The 12,525-nt window shown below is 38.3% G+C and overlaps 1 protein-coding gene across 4 annotated transcripts in view; it reads left to right on the top strand.

Moving 5' to 3' along the window:
• The window catches only part of NARF (nuclear prelamin A recognition factor), a 22,273-nt gene extending 9,748 nt beyond the window's left edge, over positions 1 to 12,525 (top strand). For all 4 annotated transcript variants that reach the window (XM_071763855.1, XM_071763857.1, XM_071763856.1 and 1 more), the window contains exons 6-12: positions 733 to 867; positions 4,198 to 4,316; positions 5,164 to 5,293; positions 5,969 to 6,041; positions 7,602 to 7,739; positions 8,086 to 8,243; positions 8,807 to 12,525. In XM_071763855.1, coding sequence (XP_071619956.1) covers positions 733 to 867; positions 4,198 to 4,316; positions 5,164 to 5,293; positions 5,969 to 6,041; positions 7,602 to 7,739; positions 8,086 to 8,243; positions 8,807 to 9,048 — 995 coding nt within the window. In that variant the 3' untranslated portion in view covers positions 9,049 to 12,525. The remainder of the gene's footprint in view (positions 1 to 732; positions 868 to 4,197; positions 4,317 to 5,163; positions 5,294 to 5,968; positions 6,042 to 7,601; positions 7,740 to 8,085; positions 8,244 to 8,806) is intronic.

Here is a 12,525-nt window from a genome sequence, read left to right as displayed (position 1 = left end):
CCATTTCCTCCTTTTTTTTTCTTTTTTTCTTTTGTGTGTGTGTGTTTTGTTGGGGTTTTTTGTTTGTTTTGTTTTTTTCTGATAGCTTTTTTGCATCTCTGTACATAGTATATTTTCTTAATCTAAAAGCAATGTGAAGTTCTGGTGGGCCCCAGTTTTCTTAGAATGCATTAATTATCTGTGCCTGGCTGCTGGGGCATGCTCAGAATTACATAGGCATGTAGGGAGGATGTTAAATAAGCAGACAGAAGGGCTCTGCTGAGTTGGTGATATGCTCATGAACCTTTGCAGGCAATTTCAGCAATGGCTGATATGCCTCTTAGCTGGATATATTTTTTGTGGATATTGATGCATGGCTTCACCATGCCCTGAAATGAATGCTCTTTTTCAGGAGTCACTGTCTATAGTCCAGAAGTACTGAAATCCCAATCAGCTAAACAAAAAGCAAGTATATGCTGCATGGGAAGCTTCTCATAAGGAAACAGACAATTACTTAAAATGTTGCTAGTCAGCATTACCAAGTTGGTGGTCCATTTAAAATCATTGCATAGAAAATTAGCTTTTCAATGTATGGCTTCTATTTTTCACTCTTCTATTTGTGACAATTTGGAGAGGGGAAGGAATGTACCCCTTGATTTTCCAGGATTTTCTATAGGCCTGGAACTGTGGAAGAAGCTTCTGAGATGGAAAACATTCTAGTAATTCACTTTTCTGTACTGCTTTCTTTGCTAGGGGTGCATTATGTATTTGACACCACTATAGCTGCTGATTTCAGTATCCTGGAGAGCCAGAGGGAATTTGTGCAGCGCTACCAGCAGAGGAACCAGGAGGAACATGCCTTACCAATGTTTGCCTCTGCTTGCCCTGGTGAGAACTGATTTATCCAACCTTCCTGTACCTCAGCTTAGTCTCATTGGAACTACCAAGGAACTAAGGGAAGGGTGATCTCATTTGGGAGCCTTACATGACTTAGAGCATTTTAGCTTTGCTTTTGGGAGATCCCAAATGTCTTGCCAGCAGTGCTGAGCATCTTTGGTGCATCTTGGTGCATTGATAGGTGGGCCTGTGTTTCATGGGCTGTTGGGAGAGCAGAATTTGTTTCCAACAAGAATCATCTACTTTGCCATATATAAGTGTAGTGCCACATCCATAAACATGAACTGTGCAGGCACTGGTCAGGTGTGATCAGGCTGAATAAGGCATGTACTAATTCAGTGTAGGGCCTTAAGCTGTCAGGTACAAAGGTTGCAATAAATTCCCTGTCTTCATCTTGTCTGGTGTTGAAGCTCCCTAATAGGTGAAAAGTAAGTTCTATTGTTGCTCTTCAAAAAAAAAGAATGTTACTGTAGTTGACAGCCTCTGATAATACAAAAAGCCTGAGCTGCTGATTTCGTGTGTTAGTGTTTGGTGTTTATCAGTCAGATGGATTTCCCATCACTTCTGTAAAAGCAGCATATATTACATATGACTCTCTGGATAATGAAACTCAGGTGCAGGTGCACTGAGGAGTTCTGTGCTTTGTGTAAGCCCTTAGGAGAAAATCAGAACTGAAATTGAGGAGTTGGTAGTTTCTGTTCGTGTGTCCAGACCACTAAGTTTTACATGCTGTTTCTGTATTGAGAAGAATCTTTCCAGAACTTTGCTGGGTGATATAATTAAACCACAACCTCAGTTACCATAACCCAAGTATTGAACTTGTCATTCTAGTCTAGGGCAAAGTAGCAACTGATATTACTCTTAGTGACTCTGAGATTTAAGTCTAACACTTACAAAATAATTCCCACATAGGCTTGACTCACTAAATGTCTCACTTCTGAGAATTTTGCAGCTGAGAACTTGTTCTGTTATGAACAGAACCTGCACTTAACACAGCTGAAAAGATGTAGACTTTCAGTGACTGTTTACTTTTTAATTTGTTAGCACACTGTCATTTCAATTTGAAGTCACATTTCTAAAAAAGTAGCAAAAAGGGGATAAAAGTAATTCCTTCAGCTAACCCACCTCAACTCCAGCCTAGTAAGTTTGTGATGTTGTTTTTCAAAAGGCTAATAAAGATTTAAAAATCCTACTCCTTAGCTTTGAAATAACTTTAGTGGACCGGGTTCTTTTAAAAAAGTTACAGACAAGTGAGTCTGAATATGCATTTGGTGATCCCCACAGTCTGCTGTTGCAATTGTTTTAAAGTTTAAATACTGCCATTTAAATTATACTTGTGCTTTTGCTTGTTCTGTATATTCTTCAGTGGAAGTATCTGGGTTATGCTTTAGGAGCTACATATATCTATTAAAAGGAAAAGTATCTTTTTTCCTGTTACTGTTATCTTAGTGTTACCTCCTATCTTTAAGAGCAGACATACTTCATGGTGGTTTGTTGGTTTGTTTTTTTTAATGTAAAACCTGTGAAATTGAAGTAACACACTATTACTTGTCTTGTATGTAGTTTATTTAAAATTGAAAACCTGAAGGTTTCTTCTGAAACTTCTGAGATAAATACAATTTTCTTCATCTAGAAGCAGGTCTATAGATTATCAGCTGCTGTCATTGGAAATGTTTTTCAACACCTAATGGAGCACTTTTCTAGTGCTAGTTAGAGTCTTACCTGTTTGCTGTGTATAGATGCTAGCAGAAGCAAGGGTGCTTTCCAGTTCTGGAAAACTGAACTGAAATACCACTGTAAACTCATTCTGAAAACATATGATGTGCATTCCTGGTGACAGCAATTGCAGGGGGGAAAAAATACCATGATCAGTCATCTTTGAATGACTGTGTTTCCTGACTTTAACTGTGTGGGTGCGTTTTCTATTCCTTGTTCTCCTTCCTCTCTCTACCCCCAGCTTACATAAATTTGTCCCAGAAATGCTGTTTATTTGGTGTGTTAATCACAATGGTTTTTTATATAGCTTTATGGACATAAATAAAGTCAATGTGAACTCAAGCCGACTGCTTTACTCTTACTTATCTTGGGCTGTAGTTTCCCACAGAAATATCACCCTCTGCAGGAGTGGTCTGTGGTTTAAAATATACCATGAGCAAAAAGGTACAGCCCCTATAGAACCTGGTAAAGGGCATTTTATTGTCTCTGTCTTAGTTGTTTTTACCTTGTCCTCCTGATGCCCTTTTGAAAGAAAGTGAGAGTGTCTTGGGTTTTGTTTCCTGTAGAAAGCACATCAGTGTAACTACTGGTTGTATATGTAATATGTCAGGAGAAATCAGTTCTCTTTCTTAATTTGCCAGGCTGGTAAGAAACAAGAAGCACTTGCTCTGGGAACCAGCTTGTGTTTGTTAATGCATGGCCATCCCCTGTGAACTCCCAGAAGAGGCTTCAGATGCTTTTGGCCCAGTCAACTAAATTAATTTCCTTTTACAGGAATGGGGGTTTACAGTAGTGAAAGTTTTCTTGTCTTTTCTGTGCTTTATACTGGTGCATAGATACTTATAGCATATGTATCTCTGGTCTACTGAGAATAAACCACTAACATTGACTTGTTCTGAATTACATCTGCAAGAACTTACACAGTGATTTGTAGGATTTTGTTGTCATTTTTTAATGCTAACACAAGGCAGTAACTGACCAAGAATCTGAGTTAATTTATGAAGGGTGTCAGGGAGGGGGATAGTGGGGCACCTAAGACAGAGTGTTGAATACAGAAAGATTGGAGTTGGTTACTTAGTGTGAAGTTGGTGGGTGTGTGGGTGTGGCTACCCTAAAAATAGTAAAATAAGACATTTTTTTCCAGGCTTAGTCCATGTGGATCTCATGATAATGCTTTCATGTGACCCTTGTGTTCTCCAGGAGTGAAGCTGGGTGCATGGATATTAAATCTCAGGAAACAGAAGGTTAAAGTTAAGCAGCTGAGCAGAGTGCACTTGTATCTGGTGATCCAAGGGCTGGAAGTCAACTTACTCTTTGTTAGCTGGGCTCTTGTTCTTTCTGCTTTGTTGAATCTATGCACAACAAAGGGTGTAATAGGTCATGAACTTCACAATGGCTTCTAGGTCTAGAATTAATGACACAGCTAATTATTGATAGCCAAATGTAAAGCATTATTAACAGAGCCTTGAGCTTTCCTACAGTTGCCAGCTTGGGACTTCCAGCCTATCCAGAAATGTCCTACCTACTGTGAAGTTGTCTTCATTTTTAGGAACTGTTCTACAAGTGCTGCCTTTTTACTAGCTAAGGGATTTTCTGTCATTCCAGGTTGGATCAGGTATGCTGAAAGGGTACTGACCAATCTTGTGACCTCTCACATTTGCACTGTAAAGTCTCCACAGCAGATCATGGGCTCCCTGGTGAAGGGCTACTTTGCCAGGCAGAAGGTAAGTAATTCTGATTTATTTTTACTATTATACTCTCCTATAAAGATGGGCTAGTAGGTTTTAATACTGAAATATAGATCTTAATGTATTATAAAGAGATAAAGTATCTTCCTGAATTGTTTGTGCTTTACTTGAAGAATAAATGGTGCTCTGCTGCTATACAAGTGCCCATGATAAGGATGTACAATGAACCTCATTTCATGTGGTGCAGTGTGAGCTGGCAGCAATCCTTGTGCTCCTGGTGCAATGTGGATTTAGATATTTGTGGACAGAATTAAATCCAGGGTAGCTAAAGGGATTCTTGTGAAGTGCTGCCTGCAATTTTATAGCACAGGCAAAAGAGGAGCAGAGAAGAATAGTGTAGAAATGGCTGTTCATATGTTGAAAAAGTTGCAATTCTTTTTATGTATCATTCCTAAATTTAACTGCATCCACATTATATAGGAAAATATTGCTATCTCCACATAAAGAAATATTGGTGGACTTACTGGGGATGAAAGTTGAGTGACAGCTAAGGAACATAATTCTGAAGTCCTGACTTGCATTCAAGACAAAGCTTGAAAAGACAGGCTATTTTCTAAAGCAACCAAAACCTGCAGAAAATGTAGTCTGAAGAAGGAGTAAGTAAAAGGCTCAGTCAGAATGACTTTGGGTGTTGGTTGCTGATGCTTTGTGACTTGTGGCAAAACACTTCACCTGCACACAGCAATCCTTAAATTTCATTGCAGGGACTGATGACTCATATTACCTGCAGGGAGTTTATGATGCTGTTTTCATCCTTGACATCCTAAGAGCTGTCTTTTTGCTTGTCATGGAGTTCACATGTGCTCTCTTTTGTGTTCCACAGAACTTGTCTCCTGATAAAATTTTCCATGTAGTTGTGGCACCTTGTTATGATAAAAAACTGGAAGCCTTGCGAGAAGATTTCTACACTGCCTTGTACAATTCACAAGAAGTTGATTGTGTTCTGACATCAGGTTAAAACTTTAAACTTACTATTCAAGAAGATTTAAGTGAATCACTATTGTTAGAAAGCTCTTTATGCTAGACTTTGCTTCTTTCACATCCGTTTTAGTTGTAAGGGTGGTCTTTTCTGCTTTAAAAATAAGTAAATTTTTTGTGCTACTGGTGGTATAGGTATTGTATAGGGAAGACAAAGCAAAAAATACTTTGCCTCTAAGAAGGTATTTATATAAAAAAAAGATTCAGGTGTTTGTCAGCCTCTTGGGAAAAGTGAGAGTTGTGCAAATCCATATTTTAAATTATTGCCTTGCTTGTCTATGGTCATTATTTAATCTCCACTGGGATTATTTACAATATTCTAAATGCAGGGCACCAGTGGCTTTTTAGTCTGGCTCTTGTCTTTATGTTTAGTGTTCAAACTACATATCCTCCTTTTTCCCCTGCAGTGTAGAAACATCTTTGAAACTTTACCTAACAGACAGGCTAAAGCATTGTGCAAACTTCAGAGCAAGCTGAAGGCCCCGTCAGGGCTGGAAGTCTTAGTTACAGGAGGGAACTGACTCTAGTAAGGATTGGAGAATGTGACTGTAAGCACATCTAGGTACTGAGATAATAGCTTCTTAAACAGAAGAACAGCATGTACATTTTGCTTTGTTGCTGGCAGTAAAACATCATACATTTTCTTACAGGTGAAATTGTCCAAATAATGGAGCAGAAAAATGTGTCCATGAAAGATGTGACTGAAGTAGCTGTAGATAGTTTGTAAGTACTTTTGTTGTGGGTGGCTTCCTTACTGTGATGACAAATGACAAAACCTTTGAACACACTCAACCTAAAAATAAAACTTTAAAAGGAATAAAGAAAAAAGCTTGTATCAAAACGTGAGCATACTACTACTCCACCCTTTATACTGTGGCCAAAACAGCTGAAATCTTCTCTTACATGTTCATTGATCTATTTTGCATGACTTATATATATATATATATATATATATATATATACACATATATATGTTATAAACCTGTACATGCTAAGTACAAAGCAGATAATTGGAGGTAACAACCCCCATCTAGTGACTCCTTTAAAATTTTTGAAGATTTGTGCAGCTCCTTATTTATATTTTAATGCAATAATATTAGATTTGACTAAATCAAGTTCCCAACTTGGTAGAGTGTGACTGTCTCAGTGTGTTGACACCATTCAGACAGACCCCTCCTGTGCCTGAGCTTGCATAAAGCTGCACAGCCTCATCTGCCCCTCTCCAGCTGTCTGGGCTCACACAAAGATGCTGGGATGCAGTCATGGGGCTGCCCATCTGTTCAGTGCTCCCCTCTCATTCAGAAGCAGCATCTTGACAGTGGATTTCCACTTCCCCTAATATGCTCATGTAGAATTGATAGAAGTAGCAGCACCCTTTCAGGAAATGGTAATTATTTTTTAATCCCGAGCGGAGCAATTTTCAGGATTAGGTAAAATTGAAATGTTTTAGATGAAGTGTAGTTGGTGAATACCACACAAAGCATCGAAGAGATTTTGTTTACTCACTGTAAAACTGGCTCAGGGAGCAATTCTCAGGCTTAGTTATAAAGGCTGGTCTTACTGCTCACTGATCTTTGTTCAAGTGTGACAAATGTTCCTTGGTATCTTTCCAAAGTGGTGATAGTGCAGCAATGAACATGCTTACTGGAACAAAATAGAAAGCTCTGGAAATTTTAAAAAAACTTTTCCACTTCCAGTTGGTATCCTACTTGCACCTTGTCTAAACTGAAGAACTCTAGGTGGCACAGTGGTAGCATTTTCAGAGCTGTGTTTGTAGGTCCTATGGTTACTTCTGCCAGAGAATTAAAATTGCATAAAGTTCTTAATGACATAATCACACAGAAATGGTCACTGATTTCTAAATCAGCCTGTACAATGGAAAAGCAAAGGCTTCTAATTTCTAAACTGCTTTTACATTCTCACAGACTAAAAATGTGTAGGTTTTTTTTTTCTTTCTTCCAAAAATGTTTCCTGAGCAGTGAATGGCTGTTAATCAAGACTTTAGGCTGTGCTGAATGTGCATTTCTATAAATTATCATTGCTCAGTGTTTCAGGACATGGGAGAATCCTTCGTCCTTTTGGGTTTGTGTTTTTTTTTGTTGTTGTTCTTTCCCATCATCTTACTGCTGTTCTGAACAGTTTCATATTTTTTAGGCTGTAATGAATAAAAATGCTAATGCATTCTCACTCACTGCTATCAAACACTTTGTCTGGGGAGGGGAATTTTATTGAAGTGAAGGAATTAAATTTTAGAGTTGATCTTTCTTTCTATTGTTTTATAAGGTTTGATGAAATAAAGGAGGGGGATGTAGTAAGGCATGATGGGAAGAGATCTGATGGTTACCTGGAGCACATCTTCAAACATGCTGCAAAGGAGCTTTTTGGCATGGATGTCAAAGAAATCACATACAAAGCATTAAAGTAAGACAGAGTTCTGTATCCTTGTTATGTAGGATGGGCTTGTTATGTAGGATTGGTGCTACAGCAAACCCCAGTTGTGGTTAACCTGGCTCATTTCTGATAGGTAATTACTCATTATAAGCCTGTGCAGTCTAGCCTCCTGCTAGCTTTAATTTTATTAAAGCCCTTAAAAATTAAGTATAATTCTGTTCTGAAAATATTTTGCTTAACTGGTTTTGGGAATGGGAATAATTCACATAAATCCCACTGTGATCCCCTTTAGTGCCTCTGAATACAAACTGAGACAGTGGTATCATCCCCTTGGTGTGATGCAGGGTTTTCAAGTGTTCTCTGTGTGTTTTTACAGGAACAAGGACTTTCAAGAAGTGACCCTTGAAAAGGATGGTGAGACAGTGCTGCGTTTTGCAGCAGCTTATGGCTTTAGAAATATCCAAAACATGGTTCTGAAGATGAAAAAAGGAAAGTTTTTATACCATTTTGTTGAAGTCCTTGCCTGCCCAGGAGGTGAGAATAAGTGTGGTTCCACAGTTGTTCTGCATGCATGCCTTGAATGTCAAAGGCAGGCACTTAATTTAATTGCATTTTAATTCTCTTCTTAATAATCTAAAATGCTTACTTTTTAATGAACAGCCCAGAACACCAATTACATGTGCAGGGTTGCCTTAGAAATGTTTTCTAACATTAACCACAATGTTACTTGCTCTCTTCTGACCTATAAATTAAGTGATATGCCATGGCTTGTCATGATTATTTCAAAACTCAGGGGAAATACTCTGAAATGGTGACTGTCAAGAGCAAGAAAAGACAAGGACTGTAATTATAAAACCATGGAGGAGGCAGGGAGGCATTGTTGATGTGGAAACCTCATTTACACTTAGGTGTTGCTGTTATTGGAGTAACTTTAGGTAAACATGAATTCTAGCAGTGTGAGGGATAGCTTCTGTAAAGAGAAGTTCCTTTTTTAGAGAAGTACAAAAAAAGTCCAAGTTAATATAAACTTGCTCTTCCTGTAGAATTTTCACCACCCTTCTGTGCCCTTTATTTTTTTATTTTTTTTTTTTCCTAAGGGTGCCTTAATGGGAAAGGCCAGGCACAAACTGAAGATGGAAAGCCAGATAAAGCACTGCTTCACCAGATGGAAGAAGTGTATGCTGCAATACCTGTTAGACTTCCAGAAACCAACCTGCATGTACAGAAGATGTACCAGGACTGGCTGGAAGGCATGGACTCTAAAAAGGTCCAAGAAGCTTTGCACACCAAATACAGTGCAGTAAATGAAACAGCAAGCAATCTGGATATCAAATGGTAATAAGCTTGCAAAAGATTTGCTTAGGTTAGTTACAGATTCAGCACTGGAAACATTTCTATGCAATTGCAGATGCTATGCACTAGCTGAGTGTATGAACGAGATGCTTCCTAATTGTGGATTATTATTTGTGAAGAACCATTGCTTTTTTTTAAAAAAAAAAAAGAAAAAAAGTCTCCAAAAGCCCTGGTTCCTGCCATTGTCATTTAACTTTTACTGTGTGTAATGGATTTCTTTATTCAGAAATGAGAACTTGCAAGGTACATAAACACTTTCTGCCAAGGGCAGGGAGTGTAATTCCTGATGAGGTTACTCCCTGAAGTGAAGGGTTCCCTTCATGTCACAAAATGGGCTCCCCCAAGAAGCCATGATGATGATTTTAACTTCTCCTTCTAGGAATGCAGTCCCCTTCATCACAGGAAGACAGTCAGCATCAATTTCAGTGTTGTTGCAGTTGTGAAATACTCAGAGATTTACTTGCCCTGTTAACAAGAAAAAACCTTTACAGGACCAAGTTTGTATATGGAGAAGTGTAATCAATCTATGTAATCGACCCAGATTTTAACAAAAAAAAATTACTCAGTTCCAAACTAGAGTCACTATTCCTTACAAGTGTAATCTCATGTAAGGAAAAGGATGCTTTATGTAAACTGAACTTGAGAAACTCAGGCTAAATGGTCAGAATGCAGTCCTTCCTTAATAATAGTTCCAAGTGGGCTGGTTGTTACAAAAAGATAACTATTCTTCCCTTATAAGTTTTATGAGAAGCTTGCAGCTAGGACAAGCAGTTCTGCTTACTCTGTCCAGCTTCTTGATGAGTTAAACATTCATATATATGCACTGCCACCTGAGTACAGGCATGGCACAGCATCACTAGGTTTGCTGACTTATAGCACTTTATTCTCTCATGTTTCAGTACAGAGAAAACCAGATTGTTCTTTCATTTATCTCTATGTTGACAGATAGTGATGTAAAAATAACTTAATGGAGTGCCTCAGAAAAAAATTCTTAGCAATGGCTTATAAATTCATCCAAGTGATTATACATTGGCATCATAAATTTCAGTGCACTTATTTTTTTAAGTATGCTGAAGAGGTTTCAGCACACAGACATCTTCAAGTGGTATTTGCATGCAAGCTTTTCTGCAACCTTCTGGGTTGGTAGAGGGTGATTTGTGAATGTGGTGGACGCAAAAAAATCAAAGTACTGCCAAACAACTTCGTATTTTCTAGTAGCATCAGGTTTGTTCATGATTAATGTGTTTGAAGCTAGCACATGTTCAGCTTTCCTTTTCCAGTCTGAAAGTGTGGATGGGCTTTTGTAATCATTTCAGGCAGAGTTTGAATGAACCTTCTTGTGAATCTTAATGTTACAACCACCAGAATGAGTAAGATCTAATACTGCAAAAACCTGTGTGTATTTAAAATCTACATTTGATGTGAACAGAGTGGATGGGATAAAGGCAACAGTGAAGTCAGTGCATTGGCTGAATTGTTCTTGCATTGGCTGAACAACAGAGACTCAAAGTTGAGAGACTTAAGTATGTTGCTCTGACAAGAAAGAGCTCTCTTAATTAGAAGCTGTTAATTGAATTGTAGCTTTCAATTGGATCTCCTGCTAAATAACAAAAAGTTTTGCTTTGAGGGATGTTTTCTTTGAAGTGCAAGTGGATTTGATTACTATGTTACCTGAATGCACAGAATGAGATTATGCCCATAAATTAGCCTTTTTAAGTGGTTCCTTGTTGTAATACAAACATTATATGTAAGTGGTGCAATATCAGAACATCTACAGAAATCTACCTCTGTGTGGGAAGGAAGTCCAGAAATTGTGGGAAGACCTGTGTACAGATGGAACTTTAATAATAATGTCTGCTAAAGAAAGAAGGTGATGTTGCATGAAATTTCTGAACAAATGACTTTTAGAAGCAACATCGAGCTCCTTTGGTCTAATGTTTCTTTCTCTCTCATGATTTCTTCCAAAAATGTCAATAGAATTATCTTGTAATCAAGTGGTCTTGTTCTGTTTGTATAGGCATATGTTTATGTATATATGGTTTTATAGCTTGATGGCATGTTTAAATTATATTGCTTCAGTTCTTTGTATAGTATGCTACTTTTTTTTATATATGTATGTGTACTGGATGACATGGTACAAAAAAGTTGTTTGCTTTTCTGATGAAACCTCCATTAAACTACACAAGAGCTGCCTTGCTGTTCTGAAAGGATTCCCTTGAACTTTTTGTACCATTTGAACAAGCCTCATCTGGCACAGGTGGCACTGCTGTCCGTGTTTTGCCATTGTCCTTGCCTGGAGAGCCTCACCGGGGGAGACCTTGGGGATGGGCCAGCAGGTGAAGTCAATCTGTCCACAGCTCACTGTGCTGTGCTTCCCCTGCAGGGCACATGGGTGGCTCGGTGCAAAAAAACGAACTTTTTCAGTTGAATCCACCATTTCTTCCATCTGTTGTTCAAGAGTTTTAACCTATTGAGATAGTAACAATGTAAAAATCTAGATTATTTTGTCTGCCACGGTATTTTTTTAAAGATGAGGAAGGCATCTAACTGGGCAGCTTTTAGGTGGAATGTATGTATTATAACCAGTGACTTAGAGTGACTGATACTTACCTCTTTTTTGTGAGCTTCTCTTTTATAAGTCTTTTTGGAGTAAAACTGATCGAGAATTTTTAAAGCTCTTTTCTTTAAAGTGCCAGTTTAAAAGAAAGACCTTTTTTTCCCTTAACTGTAGTAGTCTATCTTCCTCTACTGAAGGAATTTTGTTTACTAGAATTTTAGCATATATTAGAAAACCTTGTTGCAACTTCATATATAGTAAAATACTTGCCTGAGGTTTGATGCTGACTTGAAATCTACAGTTGGGAAGTCTGGTGTTGCTGAAAATGTGTTTCTAGCCACAAGTTCTGAAACTCCAGCATTATTTAGTTCCCTGATATGATTTTGGAAACAGATAATTTTCATTGCTACCTGCCTTTTCAGCAGTGGCAGAAGTTCCTAGTGTGGTCACAGCCATAGTGCTTGACTTCTCAGTTGAATGTTGCATGGAGACAATCTTGTCTCTAGGTGATTTTCAGAAAAGACTAAAATGGACGAATTGCAGGAAAGTCACTGGAAATCCTAAATTAATTTGGAAATTACCTTGGGTATTACTGGCTTGAGCACATCAAATGCTTGCTACCTGGGGCTATAGTCCTTTATTCTGAGACTGCTACAGCAAGGGCTGTGTGTGAATACCTTCTGCTATGCCTTCTCCTGTAAGCCTCACCCACAGCAGTGCTTGTGCTCTGTAGGTCATGACCTTGAACAGGCGTGGGCTCTGCTCTTAAAATAATGAATATATCTGTATGCAGCCGTCTCCCCTGGGTTACACGTGGACAGCGATCAGTTCCCTGAATTTTGGTACTTTGTATTCAAATAGAGCATGACGATGAGTTGTCCTAAATAAATCTTGATGGTGAATTAA

This window comes from Heliangelus exortis, chromosome 20 (genome assembly GCF_036169615.1).
Source record: "Heliangelus exortis chromosome 20, bHelExo1.hap1, whole genome shotgun sequence".
NCBI classification, from domain to species: domain Eukaryota; kingdom Metazoa; phylum Chordata; class Aves; order Apodiformes; family Trochilidae; genus Heliangelus; species Heliangelus exortis.
The sequence above is the reverse complement of the archived record's forward strand: the minus strand, read 5'-3'. Positions and strand labels throughout refer to the sequence as shown.